General features: G+C 34.5%; 1 protein-coding gene across 1 annotated transcript; it reads right to left on the bottom strand.

Moving 5' to 3' along the window:
- Positions 1-10,563: 10,563 nt before the first annotated feature.
- LOC114526648 lies at positions 10,564-11,376 on the bottom strand. Its single transcript, XM_028548230.1, has 2 exons — positions 11,290-11,376; positions 10,564-11,238 (listed from the first exon to the last, which is right to left on the bottom strand). Exons 1-2 carry the CDS (start codon positions 11,374-11,376, stop codon positions 10,564-10,566), a joined length of 762 nt encoding a protein of 253 aa, XP_028404031.1.
- Between the last annotated feature and the right edge of the window lie 9,632 nt (positions 11,377-21,008).

The raw sequence follows: 21,008 nt of genomic DNA on the forward strand, positions 1-21,008 counted from the left end.
TAATAATTACAATATCGTACCCCCCTGGTAACAACTCAGTAAACCATTACAACCCAATAAGTCTATTAACTCTTACAATACATTATTGGTTACAACATGCGGTACTGGTGACTTTTTAACAGCTTTCGAGATTGGTGTGAATAATTCTTCATCACTGCTGTCACTGACACTTATTACCCATGGATCACACATGTGCATGATTCCTGAAGATGTCTGTGGTATCCTTGATTAAAAAGCAAATAAATTTAGAAGAAAATGATTAACATATACCAATCATTGTTATACTATCAAACAATTGACAGGATGAGAATTTGAATTTTCAACAATTGTCACAACGTTGCTTGAGGGTTGCTGGAAAAGCATATGAGACACATATTAAATAAAATTTGAGAAAAGCTAGGACTGTAGGGTTTAATTAGAGCTTCTGAATATGAAAGTGTACATAATGTCTGATATAGCCTTAATTAAACCAAATATGCATGTGAATAACTAAATTTTAATAATTTTTAAAGAAGGAAAATAAACACCAATAAGGATTATTGCCAAGTGAAAATATAGTCAACCAAGGCTGGTATATAGGTTTTGTTTGGGTGTACTATATCCATGATGATTATCTCATATAACTCACATAATATTCAGAAACATTTCAAACTGGAAAGGAAACCATGTTTTGTAAAAGTGGCAACACTCTCTATGATAATTTTAAGGGATGAACAAAATTGTACGCTTTTCCATAGAACAGCCAGCCCACTCAATGCTGTTGCAGCATACTATCCTACCACATGATCCTGTCTATAATTATATACATAAGGTAGTAGACACTGGCACCACCTCCATAGCAGGCCCTTTTCAGGCAAATATGGTGGCCGAAAAGCTCCCTAGCGCTTGTGGAGGAGGTACGCACTGACATAAATTAGGAATGTCTTGCCTAACGTAATTAAATATCTTACTTTTTTTGTCCGGTAGACAATGGCTATTGGCATTGGCTGCATTTCTATTGGTTAACCTGGTAGCTGGCGGGAGAAAGGTCTCTTTGTCTTCAAACATATCTGAGTCATGGTTTTCTCCCTCCCGGAAAAGATACAAAACTATACGCGAAAATGCAAATCCCTATAATTCTTTATACCGCTGCAGTGTGAATGATTCAACAGGGTCGGTGCCAGGAATGGAAGTCGCATCGCCCCCATCTTTAAACACTAGCTGGTAGTTTGACTCACTGTCGAAACGCTTATTGAAAATCACAATGCTTTTTTATTGCAGCTGCAAGGATCTCGTCACACATTGCTATCGAATTAACTTTTAAGGGGAGAGTTTAGAAAGAATGATCAAATCGATTATCAATTTGATTTTGTACTAAACAGTGACATCCATCAGCACAACACAAGAAGAAAAAATGATTATCGCCTTAAAGTGCTCCTAACACAAAAATGAATTTCACCTTTTTGAAATCCTCGTGAAACGTAGATAACAAAAATACTAAACAAAATTACATTTGAGGCTTTTTTAGCCGAGTAATAGCGCTTTGAAATTCGAAATATTCAAATTTTAACGGCAAAAGATTTTCAAAACCGCGAGGCAGGGAAATTGGTAACTAATACGTCACAGTAGGAACCGGTCTGGCATCTCGCGCTTTATCAACAGTAAAACCTTTATTATAAACAAGTGAGCATAGCATTTTAACTTCAGCGAAAATGGTTGATCCAGCTCAGATACGGAAAGCGATAGTTACCATATTGACCACTTGGGTTGGAATTATATTCCCATACTAAATGGAGAGAACTAGCGAAGCGATCGCTAGTGCTGACGATCAAAGTATAGCCGATGATGACCCTAGCTTTGGCCATATGTATATCGGTGAACCCGTTGCCGACGAAAAAGGGCATGAGTCATCGCGAGAAAAAGCAGCCTTATGACGATCGCTTACAAGATCTCCAAAGGAGACTTGATGGAATTAAGAAACTGGAAGAATGGTTTTCGCTTAAATTACGTTTTAGTTGCGCGTCTTTGGTTGCGTGACTTAGCTTGCGAGACAAAGTTTCGTACATGCATACAATTGATACAAATCTGTAGCAGATTATATTTCATGTGTAAATTTGGCTGTCGTTTAGAACTCCTTAGAGTGTCAGTGCTGCATGGAAATTGAGGAGTACAAAGTTCTGAAAAGCGAGCTTGTTATACAGGAATTGGAAACGGTGATTCGAAACAACACCAGCATTTTCGCCCATCCTGGGTTTAGCAGTGTGTGTTTGGACAGATGGTCGCGACGTTTAACAGCAACAAAATTGCGCTCAAAACGTCTAGCTGAAGATCAAGCTGAATATTATTTAGTCCAGTCGGCTTCCAGCCAATTTGGCTGATCTGTGACTTTTTTAGACACGTTATTTTATTGTGAATGAAAATATTGGCCCAAATGTATATTTGAAATGATCAAGAAATTTATAAATTTGTAGATTCTATCGCAGTACGCGGCATACAGAAGTTTTATATGGTTGGTTTTTGGGAGTCTTTGCAATAGAAGATTCCCCTTACCAGCTTGTGCGTATGAACGAATAAGAGACGTAGAAAATATAAGAGTATAGAAAGTCTAATGAGACGCAGGTCACGCAACAATGTAAACACAATAAGGACAATTCCTTCCGTGTTCCCATCATAGAGTCGCGTTCAGTTCAGCAATTTGTTACGCAAATTATTTACAGTACAATACGAATGAATATGAATTGTTGGCATACATTGCTAAGACAAGAATCGATTAGCAGTTTTTCTCACGCACATACTTGCAAACAATGCCGTCGTTTTAGCTTCTGGCCTTTCGTCACCAGAAAACAGTATAAAACTTAGCGAGACTCCTTTTCCCGCATTGGATACATTAGAGCAACCACCTACAATACATATATTCGGCATATTATTAATCTGAGGGCCTTTTTTGCGCTGTCGCCCTCAGTGAATAATACACGCTATAATGTTTTTCTAATGAATGAAATAGACCGGTTCCTATTGTGACATCACAACATCGATTTCGCACCAATCCCTTTTGCGCGGTTTTCAGTTTTCCTACATCGCAAAATACCATGTTTGAACGGGAATAACTTCTAAACTAAAATAGCTATTGCGATTCGGTTTTCGAATATCATATATACTGCCAATGACGATCAAAATATCAAAAATTCATTTTTGTGTTAGGAGCACTTTAAGAGAGTAAAAACTAATTGGGCTAAACAAACTTTTAGTTATTTATCCCTTAATGACTTTAACACTCTACCATCTGCTGTTAAGGATACTAACTCTTTAAATACTTTTAAATTGCATTTTAAGTAGCTACCTTATGTAGCTCGCCTTGGCAATGTAGAACACTAATTTTTATGCATATTTTATAGGTAATTTTTGCTATTTTATATTGTAAGATGTCTATTTATATATCAGTGTATTGTATTGTAAGTGTATTTTATGCAGGGCCTCATTGAAAAACTCTTCGAAGATATGGGCACCCTGATTAAATATCATTATCAATATTTTCAGGCAGTCATCCATAATGCCGACCTGAATACAGACTTCCTTTACCTGAACTTTTCATTTTTTGTTTAGTCTACCACTTTTTTTTGGATAAAAAACTTTGTCGCTCTTTTTCTTTCGATGTTTTGAAAGCAGCAAAGCTTGGTAGAGCAAAACTCTGCAACAATAACTTGTTGTTGTTTTTCAAATTTTCAAGCTCCTTTTTAGCCTCGGCATCTCCATTCGCATTTGTTTTTATGTCATTACCGCATCCTGGACAAAAGTTGTAACCTTTTTCCACAGGAAACGCACAGTTTGGGCAAAAATTTACCTTGCAATTGGATTGTTTGTTTACTCCAGACTTATGATCCGCCATACTTAACGGACATATACAAACGCACACCACATGTGAATTAGATTTTCAATCCTCCTAATACCAGAAACAAAATTATTTCTGTACTGTAAATTTATTTCTGTCCTATAAACTTATTTCTGTAGTACAAACAGTACTGACTGCTGTTAATATATTTCTACACTATTAATATATTTCTGTACTGACTGCTGTTAATATATTTCTGCACTATTAATATATTTCTGTACTGACTGCTGTTAATATATTTTTGTATTATTAATATATTTCTGTACTGTTAATATATTTCTGTGCAGAATGTTATATATTTCTGTCACTAATTTCAGTAAATATATTTGGGTAAATGTGGAGTATATTTGTGAGTTAGATATAGTTGTGTACTGGATAGATTTACGTGTGTTGCCGTTGCGGGCCACCATAGTATTTCTTTGTTATGTAAATTACTTCATCCCCCCTGAGCTCTGCTTTGGTCAGTTTATATTAAAAGCGCATATTATCTTTATAAAAATATTTATAATTTTTCTTTAACATTTGACAAAAAACAGCGTGATTGGAAATAATTTTTTGCTGAATGTGGTATTCCACAAAATATATGCTACGAATATGATGAAAAGTTTAAAAAACACAGGTTTGTGAGATAATATTAAAATTTAAAATATTTCTCTTGAGCGTTTTTATAGAAGTGTTGAATTTTTTCTGTATCAATATTAAATAAAATACCAGATGGCAGATATAAGTTGTATTTTTTTAGATGTCCAACTATATTTCACATTTAACTTAGTTGTCAACGTATTTATTCTGAATATTCAAGAACCACTGTATATTCAAGAACCAGATGGCAAAGATTTGCTGTAGTTGCCCTTGCATTGTTTAATATTATTATTAACATAATTTCTCTCCCCAACCTTTCCAGATGGCAAAGATTAATAATAATAATAATAATGATTTAATTAAAAAAAAGAAAAAGATCTACAGATTCAATAGCTGCTCGCAAATAGCATACGCTAATCGAGGCGGGCAGCTAAATCCAATTATGAAGTACAGCCAATTACAATTATAATCACACTAACATTAATCACGTATACAATTACCGACTACAAATCATAAATTACAGATAATAAATTACAACTTTAGGTTTGAGACAGCAAAAAGTACATATATTTACAATACAAATTGCAAAAAAAATATGCGGCAGCAATGATAGACATACAATTCACCAGCAGGACCGAAAGTAGGAGACAAGAGCACAAAGAAACGGAGAAAAAAGGAAAACAGATACAGAATATTTTATTGACAAGATTTCTGGTTCCTTCTCATTATAGTTGATTTGATATTTTAATTTTTTTATTAGTGTTGTAAGTTCAATATAATCACCCTCTTCGATAAGGATAGCAATTAATGTTTGATGCAACTGTTTCTTAAATTTAGTTTTTATTAGATTACATAAATCACCTGGAATACAGTTCCATATCCTAGCACCATTTCTTGAAAACGAGTTATCAAGTATTTTTAGTAGAAATTAGTTATCAAGTAGAAATTATTTTTTGAAGATCTGGTATTATAGTTGTGTAGATCTTGAGAGTAAGTAAAGAGTTGTGAGATATGTAACGGTGCCAGCTTATTATGTACGCTGTGCATCAAAATAGAAGTCGACTTAAAGTAGAGCATTTGGACAGGCAAAATATTAGAAGACAAAAAGAAAGGAATTGCATGGGATGTATGATCTGCAAAATATATTAAAGGAGTACGCGTTTTTGAAGCTTTAGAATTTTATCTAAATGTATTTTGGCGGCCTGGCCCCATATTACGATACCATACAACAAATGTGGGAGAATAAGAGATTTGTATATATTTATTAGAGTATTTCTTGGAACGAAATGTCTTAATCTAGAGATGACACCAATCTTTTTGCTTATTTTCGAGGCAACATGATTAATGTGATATTTCCATGTGAGATTACTATCAATAAGAACACCCAAATAATTAACATAGTTTTTACGTTCCAAAGAAGTAAATGTTTTTGTATCATTGTCGAACATCTTCCAATAAACTACGTGATTCATCTTTTTGATATGGATGAAAGATCACAAAGTGAGATTTCTTTACGTTTAAGGACAACTTGTTTGCTGTTAACCAATTAAATATTTTTTCAAGCTCAAAATTTAGTACAGATTCTAATGATTTCAAGTCTTTGTCAGCATAGATCAAATTGGTATCATCAGCAAATAAGTAAAAGCCTAATTTATTTGAGGATTTATAAATATCATTGACATAAATCAGAAAAAGTAATGGCCCCAAGACTGATCCTTGAGGTACACCTGTCAGCGTTTTTTCTTTGTCTGATATACTATTACCAACATGTGTTGTTTGTTTACGATCTGATAGATATGAGCAGAACCAATTGTTAAGAATTCCACGTATTCCATAGTGTTCAAGCTTTCTTAAAAGTATAGAATGGTCTACAGTATCAAACGCTTTTTGCAAATCAATAAAAACACCACACGAATACATCTTTTGATCTAAATTTGTTTGATTTTGATTGACGATATCAAGTACAGCGTGTTGAGTTGATTGTTTTTCACGAAAGCCATATTGATTCTCAAATAACAGATTATATTTTTCCAAAAAATGTTTAAGACGACTATACATAATTTTTTCAAAAATTTTATTAAAAATTGATAGAAGTGATATTGGTCTGTAGTTCGAAGGATCCGTTTCATCTATACTTTTAAAAATAGGGATTATTTTTGCATGTTTAAGTTTCTCAGGATAGATACCAGTTTCAACTGACTGATTAATTAGATTTGCCAAAGGTTCACTTAATATATGTCGAGCGCTTTTTAGGATACGAGTAGGGCAAGAGTATAAGCTACTTGCTTTATTCTTTGGTAATTTCAATATTTCTAATTCAAGCTCTTCAGGGGAAACAAGATTAAACGCAAAAGACGATGAATTGTTAAGCTTTGGCAAATATTCAGTGAAAGAGATTGGGGGGTTTTGCATTTTTGAGGCTAGCTTTAAACCAATAGATGAGAAATGTCTATTGAGGATGTTTGGAATTTCCTTCGCATTCGAGATTATAGTATTGTTTTTTGGGCATCTTAAGGATGTTATTGATCTGATGGTTTTCTTTCTTGGTTTGATAAGATTATTAATTATCCATCTTCTGTAATCACTGTCAAATACTTCAATTTGATTGGTTTACAGGAGTGCGATTAATCATTAATCGCACTCTTGGTGAGCTGTAATCGCACTCTTGTTCACAGCCAATGAAATTCAGCATAGCTTTACAAGTAGCCAATCAGCATTTAGGATACAAAATAAGAATTTGTTTTGTTTTGGGGCGCGAAATTTTTAAAAATGGAGGAATTTGACAATGATTTTGAAAATTTTGACCTTTTAAATGATATATTTGCTGAAGAAAATGACCAACTTGTTCTCCTAGCAGACGAAAATGAACCTGACACAACAAGGTTCCCAAATTTAAGTGAAAACGACATTGAAGAAATTAAAAACGCTAATGTCAAGATAAATAACAGAAAGATCAACTAAAACCTGGTTGAACGTCTGGTCAAATTGGTGTTCTGCTAGAGGAATAACTCAGCCAATTGAACTTTTCTTGTATGAACAATTGGATAAGCATCTAAGCAAATTTTATGCCGAAGTAAAAAAAATGAATGGAGCAGACTACGAACCAGAAAGCCTTCGCGTAATGCAAGCTGCAATTGATCGCTACTTACGTGACAAAAATTACGGCGAAAGTATAATTTCCTCAAAGCCATTTCACCAGTCCATTAAGACATTAAACGCCAAGGCAGCCAGGCTCCGTCAACAAGGGATGGGTAAGCGTCCTAACAAGGCTGAGGCACTAAACCAAAGCGAGGAAGAAACATTGTGGGAAAACTGTTCGCTCAGAGATCACTCGCCAGTCGCGCTGACAAATGCGAATTTTAAGTGTCTTTCTGAACAAATGGGTTTGCGAGGACGTCAAGATCACTACGACGCATATGTGGAAGATTTCACTATTCGTAGACACGACGATGGCTCGGAATCTATTGTATTCAATGAAAATCCCACCAAAACAAGAAGCGGAGGTCTTCGAGTCGCGAAACGAAGTACGAAGCAAGTTATGTGGAGTACTGATGGCGGCGCTTGAGATCCAGTAAGGCTGTTCAAATTATGGCTTTCCAAACGCCCTCCACCAATGCAGAACCAAGGTCCCCTTTACCTGACAATAATTCAACGTCCAAAAAATGTCGATGTTTGGTATACCAAAGTGAGAATGGGCCAGAACACGATCAATAAACTAATGCCAAGAATGACGTCGTCCCTCGAAAGCTCAGCATCGAAAAAGTTGACAAACCATAGCACGAGAAAAACAGTCGTACAAAAACTAAAATCTGCTGGACAACCACGCTATAAGATCAAGGAAATTACTGGTCATGCATCGGAAGCATCTCTGAAAGATTACAATGTAATCAGCGAGGAAGAACGCAGGTAATTGTCCCATATCATCAGCGGTTACAGTGCGACGTCCCAAACAACAACATCAATTCCTCCAGCTTCGATTGTATCGTCTTCCACAGCTTCTATATCTACCGAACAAAATCCATCAATTGTTCCAGTTCAAGCCAGGCAGCAAATTGCGTCTGCATCTAACGTTATCCTTCGGCAAGAACAGCTGGACATTCCCACTATTGTTGACCACAAAATATCGACCCTCGTGTCAAACAAAAACCCAGTTTCTTCGCTGGCTCCAGTTAGCATTGCATACAACAATTGTGTTTTCAATATTGGCAATCAGGCTGTAAACACGAACAATTCAACTGCCAGAAAAAGACGACGAGCTGTTATCTTGGACTCGGATTCAGATTAAACTGAAATAAACTTTGAACATGCTTTATAAAAACTCACGTTGAGACTGTTGACAGTTTAGTGTAGAATAATTTAATTTAAGGAATGTTGTCACGTGATTAACCGGATATAATATCCGGAATTTAATATGTTAATTTGATTATGATAAATTTTAATAATTTGATTATGATAAATTTGTATTTAAATTTGTATTTTCCTCCTCTTTAAGTTTGATTACAGAAGATGGATAATTAATAAGTAATAGAACGAATTAAGTCGTGCAATTAATGCCAAATCATACTCGTGCTTAACAAATCAACCTCCCGCTGCGCGGTCGGTTGATTTTGTAATCACTCGTATGATTTTGGCATTAATTGCACTCCTATTCGTTCTATTACCATTATTTATACCCTCCCACATTTTCTTAGTGTTGGCAAAATTATTTTCAAAGTAATTATGGTAATAGTTTTTCTTACTTAATCGAGTTAAAGTTAATATCTTATTTCTGCAGTATTTATATTTGTCTGTTTCGCTGGAATAGAAAAGCGAATTCTTAATTTTAATTGACTTCCTTATTCCTTTTGTTATCCATGGCTTTGAAATCAATTTAGCCGCACGTTTTGACATAGGTTTTAGGGGAGCATGTTTATTGATTAATTTATGCAGCTTATTGTAAAATATAGAAAAGGCTTTACTTGGGTTATTGCTGCTTGACATGGCAGTATTTAGATTTAAGTCGGAAAGTTCGTCATTAAACTTAGCATGCGAAAAGTTTGAATAATTTCTTCTTAAGATATTATGTTGTCTTGAAATAATTTTGCCTGATGAAACAATGCAAAACTGCGAGAAATGGCCGCTTATATCAGATACTATATTTCCACTGATGATATCGTTATCTGTATTGTTGATAAAAATGTTGTCAATTAAAGTAGCTGTATTGTTATATAAGCGAGTTGGTTTGTCAATAGTTGGAATCAAATTAAAACTTTGTAAAGAGAGGAGGAAATTTTATGCATATTTACATGTTTCAGAGCGGAGAAGATTTATATTAATATCTCCCATTAGGTAAATTAATTTGTTAGAGCTACTTAACTTTTCAATAGTTTCTTCAAAATAAGATTGGAAACGCTCAGGTGAATTGTGTTGTCTATATATTACTCCGCAAATAATATTTGCATTATTAGGGCGACAATTTCGATCCAAAGAGCCTGAAAAGGGTCTTTACCACACTTATCAATAATTTTATAAGTTAATGATTCATCTATATACATACCAACTCCACCAGCAGCCAGTGGAGTTGGTACAAACTCAAAATTATAACCAGTCAACGATGGATTAAAGTCACAAATTGTAGAGTTAATTCTAGTTTCTGTAATTCTGATTACGCTAAAATGGTAATTTAGCTCATTCCAAAGATGTGTTTGAAAATTTTCTAAGTTTTTCTTTAAGCTTCTTACATTGTTATGAAGTATTGAGAATTTAAAGTGTATGTCCAGATGCTGGATAGACGTATTTTTTAACTTATTAAAACTGTGAGGAGAATAATAATTACAACGAATAAGTTGGGAAAAAGGTTCCGCGGTAAAGCCTATTTCGGGAGCTCCAGTATTCAGACTAAAAAGATCGAGATCATGGAGACTGATTAGACATTCGAGTTCTTTTTTAGTAGGTAAAGAATCTGACGTGTTATTCTTAAATAAACGGTGATATTGTGCATCATTAATACTATAAAATGGTAATTCTCGAAGAAGGTTATTATCTCTGGTGTTTTTAGTTGTATTGCTAGCCATATTTTAGTACATGCATCAATACACACTTACCTGTCATATACATACGCTTCAATTCCTTGGTTAACTTGTGCTTACAACTATGTTTGCCATATCGCTTCGTTGAGTTATTTTGATTGGGTTTGAGCCTTCCGTCTTTCGTAGATAGATCAATCCGTTCTTAGTCCAGCAGTAACTAAAGCCATTTTCATTTTGGAATTTTTTTGCTTCTGCTAACAGTTGTTGATTGCGTGGAGTTAAATAGTCATATACAGCTGCATACATCAACGTTGATTCAACAGGTAAACCAGAGCTGCTTGGGTCTAATTTCTTTAGATACTTCCTCGCCGCCATAACTTGCTCGCGGGCAAGGCGTCGAGTAAATTTACAGATAATCGGCTTTGGTTTATCATTTGTCTTCCTCGTTGGCACGAGGTGGGCAATATCAATGTCTTGTAAGGTTACTTCAGCTCCCATTTTCTGGAAGATTTTAGCACAAAGTTCGCTCGTTTCCTGTGCAGATTCTCTAGGTTTAAGATGTGGAATTCCCATCAGTTTTACGTTGTAGGAATAACTATACTGCTGGGCTTCGTCAAATGATTTGGACAGGAGTTCAACTCTTTTGGTTATTTCCGTTAGGCGTGATTCTAGACGTGAAATCTGTTGCTTTGCAGTGTTGCTAAAGCCTTTTAAATCATCATATTCCTCTCCCAAGTAGTTTAAACTCTTTTGCGTTTCCTCACTTGGTTCCTTACATTTCTGAGTATCATGATCGCTTTTCTTGCTATGAATTATGTCTTAAAATTTTTTAAAATCTGTTCTTAAATTTGCAATTTCCTCTTTTAAATCGTCGTTTTGTTTACGTAGTGACTTAATTGTGTCTTTATTTTGAGCCATTGAGGCAAAAGCTCAAATATTCAGAGCTTGGAATTAGATGTCTGCTATCATTGAGCAATCATCAAATTCAAGATTTTGTTTTTAGTAGTGTGGATCCCTTTGTGGAATGACTCAAATCAAGGCACTTGTCAATATTCAATATTTAGACATCTTCAGATATCATTTTTTCCCATCACAATTCACTTATTCACTGTCTTTTAATTGTCTATTAATGTGAAAGGTTTATAGTAAAAATTATATGAAACAATACCATTAGTTGTGGAAATTCTTCTTTTAGAAAAGAAGTCTTGGAAGTGAGCTAGTTGAGGAAAAGAAAAAGGAATATTGTAGTACTTTTAAGGGACAGAAACAGATCAAGTTTGGTTGATGGAAAGCTGGAGCCAGAGAATATGAATGAGGTGGTACAGATTTAATCATAAATTAAAGGATTTCTTTGTCAACACAGGAAGACAAATTGTGGGTTAAAGGGTTACTAAACTAAATTTTGTACCATTAATTACAAACCATAAAATGGTACACATTCTTGAGTTGCCTTTTTTGGTACATACATACAGTATATATCACCTGCTTAAGATGTGTACCTTACTTCCTTTTCACACAGGATATCAAAAGTGCACAGGCTGAAAATGTGGAGCATGCAGCAATTGCAAGTCATGACTAAACCTTAATACAACGTTCCCACCACATTGATTGCCCTAATTCATTTTGGCACACGTTGGTTGAACCTTGGATTTAAATTGATAATCTTGTTTATATTAACACTTATATTCTGACGTTGCACTAACGTTTGTTCAACATTGTTTTAACCTTCAATCTACATGTGATATGTTCGTTGTATAAACGTTACATTCTGACGTTGTGGCAACATTGATTGAAAGTTGAGATTAACGTTCAACCACGGTGACATTTTTGTTGTATCAACGTTACATTTCCACGTTGTGACAACATTGTTTGAAAGTTAAGATTAATGTTCGATAAGGGTGACAGTTACGTTGTATTAAGGTTACATTACCAGGTTGTGGCAACCTTAGTTGAAAGTCGAGATATTATGTTGCAGCAAAGTTACATTTCCATGTTGTGACAAGGTTGGTTAACTTGGTTGAAAGTTGATATTAATTTCAGTTTAAAGCAAAGTAACTATGATTGGGGCTGTTTTATATATGGTTCAATTTATGATTAAAATCGCTGTGCGCCGTACATTCGTTAGTCCGATAAGTTACTAATGCCGCTAAAACAAATAAATATAATGATCGAGGTTAAAGAACTCCAGTATAGGGGAACTTCTGCGCACAGGCTCATAAATCGATAACCATACACTAATATGTTGTATTTAACATTACCTTCACTTTATAGGTATATATTCGATATTGCCAAATGGCTGAAATGATATTATTAATATATTATATTAGATGACAGAAACTTTATTTGTTTCATGACAGATATAATTATTCCGAATTTATTTTTACTTTAATGCAGAAATGTATGCCGGTATATTTCAATACCATATATTGTTAGCATGAAATTCGGGTTGATGAAATTCGCAGGCTCAGATCGCTTTAATCACTTAAACAAACGCGCGTTTGTTACCCTTGGAAATTGGAATTAAGCTCTACTTTGCGAAGAAAATATTCTTTATTTCAATCATCTATTGAAAAATAGGTACGCGACGCATACATGTGGTAAGCCTGCAATGTGCCACAGTGCCAGAGAAGTCTGTAGAGAGTGAGTGACCCCTTTTGAAGTGTATCATGATTCTTAATTTCACTAGCTCCATAGCCTAACATATCCAACCATAGACCTTCATAACATCGTGTCAATGGATGATGGAGTCATTGGAGTGTTATGGAGGTCTATGGTTGGATATGTTTGGGTATGGAGCTAGCAAAATTAAGAATCTTGATACACTTCAAGAGGGGTGACTTAAAGTAACTACCAGTAAGTACAATGTATAAAATTAACTGTTTGATACTGTCGTACACTTGTTGAAAGTTTAATAGATTATGATGAAAAATTTTGATCACAGTCTAACTATCGAGTCGTTGAAGTGGTTTCACCATCAATAAAATTTTTAATAATAGTTATATGAGAAAAAAATAGCCAATCAGAATCCAGAATCTCGACAAAACTGAGTCATGATTTGCTTAATTCTATTATTTTTATTTTTTTTGTTAATCAATTAATTAATTGTTTGGAAAATGAGTCTCGCGCTGACAAATGTCTTCTGGTCCTGGAACATAACTTATTACTCATTTTTTTCCGTGACATCATTCGAGATGCGAGTGAACACCTGTACATTCAGATGTACGGACTCAGGAGCTCGCTGGTATCATTATATATTATTGGCAAATGAATGCAGAGTAAAAGTTTGGGCCTATTTGGCTTGGGCTAGCTGTGACTGAAAGTGGTTTATCCAGTCACCAGCACCCTTGGTTTGATTGGTTTCAGATGTTTCCATTTGCATGTGCTTTTAAATTTCTTTCATTCTTTGTGAGAAAAGAGGTGGAAGTCTTCTAGGTAAGGTAAAATTGTTTCCTTATTAGTTTATGTTATTAAACTTTGATGTATGAGTTTAGTGTGAATTTTTGCGGAACGTATTATTAAGCGGTAAGACTCATTGTAAGAGGCAGGAATTCGATGTACTCTATCATTGTGATGGAAGTATCAAGTATCTATAAAAAGTATTCATGCATATATTGTAGATACTTTTTTATTATTTATAAGAAATGACTAAATTATTAGGTTACTTTACTGATTTCTATTATACTGATTATATTGTAAATTCTATTACTAAAACTATGACTGAATGGGTAAGGATTTTGGGTTTTATATACTGCATCTTGATGCTGAAAAATATGAATTTTGTGTGATTTGAATATGCAATGTTAATGGTGTAATGGAGTGAATGTTTTTTGTTTTGCAGAGTTTTCTTTGTATGGCAAATGGAGATGAAAGTATTGCTGGTTATGTGCTAAATGTGTCACCTATACGAAAAGCCCCCCCAAAAAATTTTTTTGATTTTCAGTTACAAACTGAGAGTGAGACTTATGTCAGGGCAATATGCTTTTCCCCACCTAAATGGAAGTTATTTCAGGAATGAGAAAAAAACTCTACTTCTGTAAAAATCAAGAGATTTATGCACGACAAGAAAGCAGAGTCCACTGACATTCTAATGGGCGACCACATTGTTGTTGAACAACTAGAAGCCAAGGATCTCCCATTTACTAAAAATGTGTTAGTTCCAGTTGAATTTAACTTGTAAATGTTAAGTTCAATGTCTGTTGGGCAGGTCATAAATGTTAAAGCAACGTTAATGCAGCTAAATGAAGCGGAGACAGTGAACATGCCACAGGGGAAACTGAAGAAAGTTGATGGTTTACTGGTAGACCAAAATGGTTCTGCAAGGGTAACCTTTAGGAAAATGATATTGAAAAAGTCACATCAGGTGAAACATACCAATTTGAAAATATCAGACTAAAGAAAAACAAATATAATGGAGAACTTTATGTCAACCCGGCTAAAGGAATGGGAAGTATTTCAAGGTGTGAACCATTTGATGGGGACTTGTTTATTCCAGAATATGACCCAACTGAGCTAACAACATGTTCTATTGTGGGAGAAATTCTTGGTGTGATTGATGTCCACCTTGATTACTGTTGTGCAAGGTGTAGCACCAGTGTTAAAGAAGAGGAAACAACAAGATGCAAATCCTGTAACATAGCATTAAAGTTGAAGAAGTGTAAAAAGCAGTGGTATGTAAAAGCTTTGGCAATCCAGGATGATCTGGAAGCATTCTTGGTATTTCGCCATGAGACTGTCCTTAAGGTGGTGTTGCTCTCAGAAGGAGAGGGTGAGGTAATGGAATTATCAAAGAATTTTATCACCGAAAAGTTTTTTTCGCTAGCAAAATGTAAATTCACCTACAACAATAAGACAAAAGTTGTACAAAGTGTGGATCTTGCATAGTTTATGTTGAAAAGTTGTAGAAAGTGTGGACCTTGCATAGATTATGTTGAAAAGTTGTAGAAAGTGTGGACCTCACATAGATTATGTTGAAAAGTTGTACAGATTATGTTGAAAAGTTGTACAAAGTCTGGACCTTGCATAGATTATGTTGAAAAGTTGTACAAAGTCTGGACCTTGCATAGATTATGTTGAAAAGTTGTGCAAAGGATGGAACTTATAACATTGATATTCTGTTGCTCATGAGTTTTTGTTAATTTCCACATTCAAATATATAGCATTGCAAGCTTTACAAAATTCTGTATGTTTTGATTCATGTAACATTTGTTTGATGAAAATATTTCAGACAGAGGACTTTTGATTATTGTAAAATTTTATACTCATATTGCTAACAGTGCCAACCATTTTCTATCCTTGAGGTATATTGAGAAAAATTCAAGCATTGAAATGAAACATGTAAGTGCACAATATATTCTGGGAGAGTACTGTATCTGTTAGATAGTCATACTTACATACAGTAAGATACTCTAAAGAACAAAGTATGAAGTAGTTGAAGTTTGTTTTTTAAACTGATACTAAAAAAAGGATAATTAAACTTTGATAAACATTGTATGAAAAAGAGATTCAAGTCTACTGCTAATACAGATTTGTATAGTTTCTTTTCTATTATGTTTTTAATTGCTTTGTAAATTAGTGCATAATGACACATAAAAAAGGGGGTTTTAGTGACATATTGTTGATTCAATTTCATCGCCTCTCGTAAGTTATTAAACTATAATGATTGAGCCAGGTAACCGGCACGTCTTCGCCCAAACTTGCTTTCAGGTCTGTTCTTCACTTCTACAACATGTCGATCAATTCGTTGATTCATCTTCATTCACATTCGTCTATTCCTCCATGTTGTATTGTATTCAGTGAATTGTATATTGTAAATTCACAATTCTCAGCAAAGTATTGAGAATAGTTTGAAATCAGTAAGAGATTTACAGCTTTGTCTGTAATTCTGTAATGTTAAAGGAGAAAAAAAATAAGTGTATAGTATTTCGTCTTGCGTTGAAAAGAGACTTAAAGAGTTAAAACTTAGAGAGTTAAAACTAATACATGGCTTACCTATGTTCATGGAAAATACAAGCGGTGCTGAAAGTAAGAGAAAGGAATGAAGGAAAGAAAACTTACCTGACGAAAATAGTTAAGTCAAGGTAACTAGCGTTATTATTAGAGTAAATGGTTGTCAATTTCTAAATTGTAGCTGGTATTTACTAGGTTTATTATTTCACTAGCCAGAATTGTCATTAAACCATCTATAATCGACTTAAATTGTTGAAATCATACACAAGCCCATATCGCCTTTATGGTCACTAAAATACGCCTCCAGAACACCTGTATGAATATTTTCTTCAATCATATTTGTGTACAAATGGTCAATTAAAGTTCTATTATCTGTTGTAAAGTCTGTTTTTAATTGAGTATAGTTACTTTGTATAACCATCAAGTTAAAAAGCGACTGTCGCACGGTTTCTATCTTCCAGTTAACATTAAAGTCTCCCATAATTATGTTTTGTGAAGAGGTATCTTCGGAAAGAATAAGACGGAGTGCAACAAGGAGATTAGATACGAGAATTTTAGGAGAACGATATACTCCAATTACAGTCAGGTTTGGACGGTTTACAGTTTTAATAACAGTAAACTCAATTCCACAAATATTGCTCACATAAGGATATACCTTTTCCATTGAAACTCGACTATAAACAGCCGTTTCGTGGTATGAGCGTCCACTGGCTGATGGTTGAGAACCGTCATTTCTAAATAGATTGTAACCATCGATCTTATACATTTCATCGGAGTCCATAGGACTGAGTCTGGTTTCCGTAAATATTAGAATATCAGTGAAAGAGTAGTTGATGTCTTTTCTAACGTCATCGATGTGTTTATGGAGAGATCGAGCATTAAGATGACAGATTTTTATATCAGAGTTAGTTAACAGATATAATGGTGTGAAGCAAAGTTTTAAATTACGCTCTGTTCTTAAAATTTCCATTTCCTGAACAACTCTTTCATCAACCGATATCTTGTGTTCACATAGGTCAGTAATATATAATCCTTCTTTTGTTGTAACTCGACTTAAAGCAACATAATTAATGTGAGGAATAGCTCTGTTAGTGTTTAAATTTACAACAATTTGTGTTTGAGTGTCACCTTATGATCTATGTACAGTTTTAGCTGAGGCTGGTAATGGAAATTGCTTTCTCACTATTTGAGCCGATTTGGTTCTGCCTACAGAAAATTGTGTTGTTACAGATTTAATTGGAGTCCACGTGTTTTCAATACCTCTGACGTAAAGTCGTCTATTTTCTTGTCGTGTTTTTTTACCAACGTCTTCATAATCAAACTGGACCTAAATAAGACCAGATAGTTTTTTTTCATCATGTCATTGAATTAATTTTATGACGTTGCTTGCACCATTTGTCAGACCATCGTCTGTTCCGAAATTAGTTGCAATTTCTGTGCGTTGGTGAACAGCAAGTTTGAGTTTATGAGCCAACTGTTTGGAGTTCTTCAAGGAAACATAAGGAATTTGCATCATTAATTTTTCCTTCAGATCAGTAGAACATGCTCCAATAACGCTATCTTGAGATATAATTGTGTATTTTTTACCAGTATATGATTCATAAACTTTTTCATTATACTTGTCGACCAAGGCATTTTGAATAAAGAAGCGTGGAGCTTCGTGAGGACAATGACGTTCTTCAACACATCTTTCCTTCAGCTTTTGGAGGTCAGTGGGTGTATGTTTACCTTCTCTTAATCTGTTCAAAATGTCAGCAAACATTTTACTTTCCCTTTGTCGCATGATCTGATCAAGTTCAAACATTCTGAAATATTTCTTCCATAAGCTTGGAGCAAGAATGTTATAGTAATTTAGACACCGAACATCACTATAAATGTAGCCATCCATGACTGGTTTAAGTTGAAATAAATCGCCTATTGTGATAATGCTAACCCCACCAAAATCTTCTTTGCTTCCCTTTTAAACGATTATTTAACTCAATGGTAAACATACTGTTTCCAACCATTGATATTTCATCTAGTAATATCAACTTCAGTGAACCCAATTGACATCTTAATGTGTTCAACCAACCAGAATCTTGTAGTTTTTAATGCTTAAGTGATTGGCTTCCTGGAACTGCCAAAGCACTATGAATCGTGTTTCCTTTAATAAGATAAGCTGCCTTTCCTGTAGGGGCAAGTAATAATACATGAACACGATGAAAATCCCCACCTGCACGTGTGTTATAATACTTTAATGCACCCTGATAAATTGATTTAATCAGGTGAGATTTACCAACACCCCACTTCCACTTAAAAAGGCGTAAAATGGTATATCAGAAGTTTTTAACTTATGCAAAACATGGTAAAAAAATTCCCTTTGTTTTCTATTGAGCATTTGAATTATTTCTCGATATTCATCATCGTGCATTTCATTTAGAATGAGTGGTTCAGTATTTGGTAGAGCTGAAGGAATGCCAAGATGCTCTGATAAGTCATAAGTTTTATTTAAATCTGGATGTGTATGAACATTACCTTCATCCTGATCTTGACTTTCAACATCTTGTGTTACTGGTGCTATTGTGTCAAACAAATCATCATCACATTCTTGTAAGTGATGTTCAATTTCATTTAAGTCCTCAAAACAAACTGCATACTGTTTCATCTGCTCAGATATTTCATCATACCAGGCCAGATGTGCTCTTTGAAAAAAGAATGCTTTTTTATTAAGTCTATTTGTTCATTCCGCCATGGAGTGAAGAGCATGATCAACTCACGATAATGTTTTTCGGGCTGAGCCTCTTTTATAAACCAAACACTATGGATAATTCTAGCTTGGGCTCTCTTTTTAATTGCATTCTTTGAAGAGACACAACCTTCTTGCATCTACATTGCATATTTCATCTTCATTATTATCATCTTCATCCTCCAAAGGTAGGTTATCAACATCTGATCTCTTGAGCGTTTTTTTGCACTTCTTTTGCCCAGCATAGTCATACCATGCTGCCCAGTCAGCCAATGTTATATTTTGTAAACAATCTGGTCGTTCTACATATCGTTTAAGAAGACCGCCTGACTGAATTTCTTCAGGTTCATCTGCCATTTTCTCAATTTCACTTAATGGTTTTAGTAATTCCACCCGATCACTTGGGGGAGATGTATTAATGAAAATAACATTTCAAGACAATTTTCGCATTGGAAGTTGCAGTATTATATATACAGCTTCTTGTGCACTTATTTCTACCGAGTTTAAAAACTTGTTTCCAATATCATGAACTTGTTGTTTTATAGTAGAGTTGCTCTCCATAGCTTCAGCACAAGCTTTACGTAAAAGCTCACTCATCCCCTTCTGAGCTTTTGAGATGTAGGAGACAATGTACATGGCACAAGCATACACATCAAGCACAAATTGAATGTCCATGTTAGCCTGCCATGCATGAAGACATGCATTATTATAATTATTGATCCTCAATTCATTTGGACTTCTTTTCAAAATAGAATAGCAAGTCTTTAAGAAGTTTGTCAAATGTTATATCTCCTCCGTCTTTTAAATCATTTAACTTATTTTTTATATTTTTCCACAAATCTTTTGTAGTTCTAATTGATGTTTGAGAAGCATCGTCATCGCAAAGTGGATACAGTATTTGTGTAAATCTCATGGGTGGTTGCAGATAGTTAAACCTACAAATATTTTTGGAATTCTTTCGAACATGTGTGAGAATGTCTGTGTGTTTGTCTGTTTACAAGTTCAAGTAATTTTTGGTCATCCTTAGGCTTTCTACAAGTTATTATTTTGTCAATGAATGCAGCTACATCCTCACATCTTTATCTATACCAAATACTGGTGCAGGCCAAATGAGCATGTGAATGTGAGGTGAACCTCTCTGTTGATATTCTACCCGGTAAAACCAATCTTTTATTTTACCTAACGGAGCAAAGTCACTCATTGAAAATTTTGTCTTCTAATTTTTTGGTGAGTAATTTTGTTTTCTAAGTCATTTGCAAGTAAGTAGTCACAACTATTTAATGATTCATTTCGTCTGAAAGAACTATGGAAATCATTTTGCAGGGCAACTTGAGATTGTCCTAGTAATAGTTTCATTTGTAATTTCTTTGCCTTAAAAAAATATATCTTCGACACACATTGCAGCTCGTCAATCAGACCTTCTAAGTTCTGATTTGCATATTTCACTATAATACACACTAGTTAATCTCAGTTTTTCATTTGGTCTTTTCTGACCTAAGAATATTCCTGGGTATGCTAATTCTTCTGATAACTCATCTCTAAATATACTGAGTGGTCTACTCCCAGGTGCAACATTGTATATATGTTGTCTTTCAGTATCGTCAACAAAGTCTGGGGCTGTTAGCATACTGTCAGTTACGCCTGCCGGTATTTCTCCTTCATCTTCACTCCACTTATCTTCACAATTAACAGAACCTGTCTCATCATCTACAGTGTTTGTATTTACACAGTTTTCTGACAGTGGTATTGGTTTGAAGTTTCATAATCAATCCTGATCAAAGGTTATTCCTTGCTCTCTATATAGTTCACTAGTATTTACCAACCAAGCTGCTGCTTGCATCACTTTGTTTGGTCTGACGTTTAATGATAGTGCTGAACT

The sequence above is a fragment of the Dendronephthya gigantea genome, unplaced genomic scaffold (genome assembly GCF_004324835.1).
Source record: "Dendronephthya gigantea isolate DGI-Jeju-01 unplaced genomic scaffold, DenGig_1.0 000040F, whole genome shotgun sequence".
NCBI classification, from domain to species: domain Eukaryota; kingdom Metazoa; phylum Cnidaria; class Anthozoa; order Malacalcyonacea; family Nephtheidae; genus Dendronephthya; species Dendronephthya gigantea.

What these genes read in the sequence shown, in the direction of transcription:
- LOC114526648 (XM_028548230.1), bottom strand. Translation starts at nt 11,376, where the DNA reads ATGGCTCAAAATAAAGACACAATTAAGTCACTACGTAAACAAAACGAC. An exon ending in CAAATTTAAGAACAGATTTT is followed by an intron (nt 11,239 to 11,289) that starts AAAAAATTTTAA and finishes CATGATACTCAG; the next exon opens with AAATGTAAGGAACCAAGTGA.